The 2,019-nt window shown below is 43.7% G+C and overlaps 1 protein-coding gene across 1 annotated transcript in view; it reads right to left on the reverse strand.

Annotated features, from left to right (window-relative positions):
* KIF6 (kinesin family member 6) overlaps window positions 1-286 on the reverse strand; it is a 175,445-nt gene extending 175,159 nt beyond the window's left edge. The window contains exon 1 of the mRNA XM_009331124.1: window positions 122-286. Coding sequence (XP_009329399.1) covers window positions 122-286 — 165 coding nt within the window. The remainder of the gene's footprint in view (window positions 1-121) is intronic.
* Between the last annotated feature and the right edge of the window lie 1,733 nt (window positions 287-2,019).

Below are 2,019 nucleotides of genomic sequence, written 5' to 3' on the forward strand. Positions count from 1 at the left end.
CTTGGAGGAGAAGAGGGAGGCGGGTGGGGAGGGAGCAACCGGGCTCCATCTGCGAGGGGTAGCTGCTACCTCCACCGCAGGTGGGTGATTGCCTGTGTGGCCGTTAACCGTAATTCCTCACCAGCCGTTTTCCCCGAGGCTGAGGTGTCATGGCTGTGAAAAAAGGGAGCTTGTAAACACTGCCTGAGTGAGAGGTGCGGTGTTTATGTCGCGTGTGGATTGCTCCATTGGCACACCAGAAATTGCTCGCCAGATCTGTGGGGTTGTGGGTTACCTGTGCATCCATGCAGCCCTCCTCCAGCAGAAACCATCTGTGTAAGGCCACTTGGTTCAAGAGAAGTGTTTGTTAACCAGTTGAAAGATTGGGAAGTGAAATAGGGGGAAAATACCTGGATTACATGCAATGAAGACATCAATGTTTAAAATTCTAATAGAATTGGAGTAAAAGTCCTGAAAAAGCTGCTATAGGGGAAATAGGGGGTGTTGTCTTGTTAGGAGAGCTGAACTTCTAGAGAAGTAATAGGACCCCATTATTCTGTGAAGTGGTTACTGAAAAGTCACACAAACAACATAATAGTATTTTGGCCTTAGTTTTGGTGAGACATAGTGGTAAAGATCAGATTACAGTGACTACAAGTCCACTAATTTAAATTAAGTGGAAAATCAGGGACTTGATTACGGAAGAGGATAGAAATGTCTTTAACTCAGATATGGTAAAAAGTATGTTGAACTTGTATTCCAAATAAGAAAAACAGTAGGGGAAAGGTTTTCTGTCTCAACTGAACAAATAACTCTCAGAAAGCATATGAGGCGTAAGTAGTGAGCCTTCAGGGAATGAAATGGAAAAGGACTAATCACCAACTAAAGTCGAGTGCAAAAGTCAAAAGGGTAAAAATGAAAACAAATGGAAAATTCTACTTGGTGATTAAATAGAGAGTGAAGGAAAAACAGGACATCGGAATGGGATAATGGAATAAATAGTATCTTATCAGCATTGCTCCAAAACTATAAAACGATTTTGTCCCTAGCCAGTAGGGATGGGGATGCTGAAGGTGATGTTAGACTCAGAAGTGACTAACAGGAAGGAAGTGTGAGAGGGAAATAACTGCAGCCAAGAGGGAAGCAGAACCCGCAGAGTTCAATGAATTTAGACTGGGAGACGGGGATTTGGGAGGGAAGAGTAGATAATTTCAGTCCCAGAATTCTGAAAGTATTGGGATGTGTAATTGAAGGTCCAGGAACTGTGTGTGTTTGTTGGTTTGCTTGTTGATTTGTTTGTTTTTGTATTGAAACAGATGCAGGAGAGTACAGTATTCCTGGAAAACTGCAAATGTAATTGTCAGCTGTGTAATCTAGCAGCTTAGCTGGATTGTGAATTAAATGGGCAGTGGACAATGAAACACTGCAATTAGCTGTGTGGAAAGCCATTTTGTGTCTGCTGGTGTTCAGTAGCTGGAACATGGAGTTGGGTGAATGAGACTATATTACTTTTGGGACAAAGTCTGATCTGGAGAGGGTTTAGGTATCTCTTGTGGCTTAACCTCAGCTGGCAACTGAGCACCACACAGCTGCTTGCTCACTCTCACACTCCCCGGTAGGAGGGGGGAGAAAGTCGGAAGAGTAAAAGTGAGAAAACTCATGGGTTGAGATAAGAAAAGTTTAATAATTGAAATAAAAGAAAGTAAAATAATAATAATAATAAAAGAATATACAAAGCAAGTGATGCACGATGCAATTGCTCACCACTCACTGACCGATGCCCAGCCAGTCCCTGAACAGCGGCCCCGCCAGCCAGCTTTCCCCCAGTTTATGTACTGAGTATGACGTCACATGGTATGGAATGTCCCTTTGGCAAGTTTGGGTCAGCTGTCCTGGCTGTGCCCCCTCCCAGCTTCTTGTGCCCCTCCAGCCTTCTCAGTCAGTAGAGCATGGGAAGCTGAGAAGTCCTTGACTGGTGTAAGCACTACTTAGCAACAACCGAAACATCGGTGTGTTATCAACATTATTCTCATCCTAAAT

The sequence above is a fragment of the Pygoscelis adeliae genome, unplaced genomic scaffold (assembly GCF_000699105.1).
Source record: "Pygoscelis adeliae isolate BGI_AS28 unplaced genomic scaffold, ASM69910v1 Scaffold218, whole genome shotgun sequence".
Classification (NCBI taxonomy): Eukaryota; Metazoa; Chordata; class Aves; order Sphenisciformes; family Spheniscidae; genus Pygoscelis; species Pygoscelis adeliae.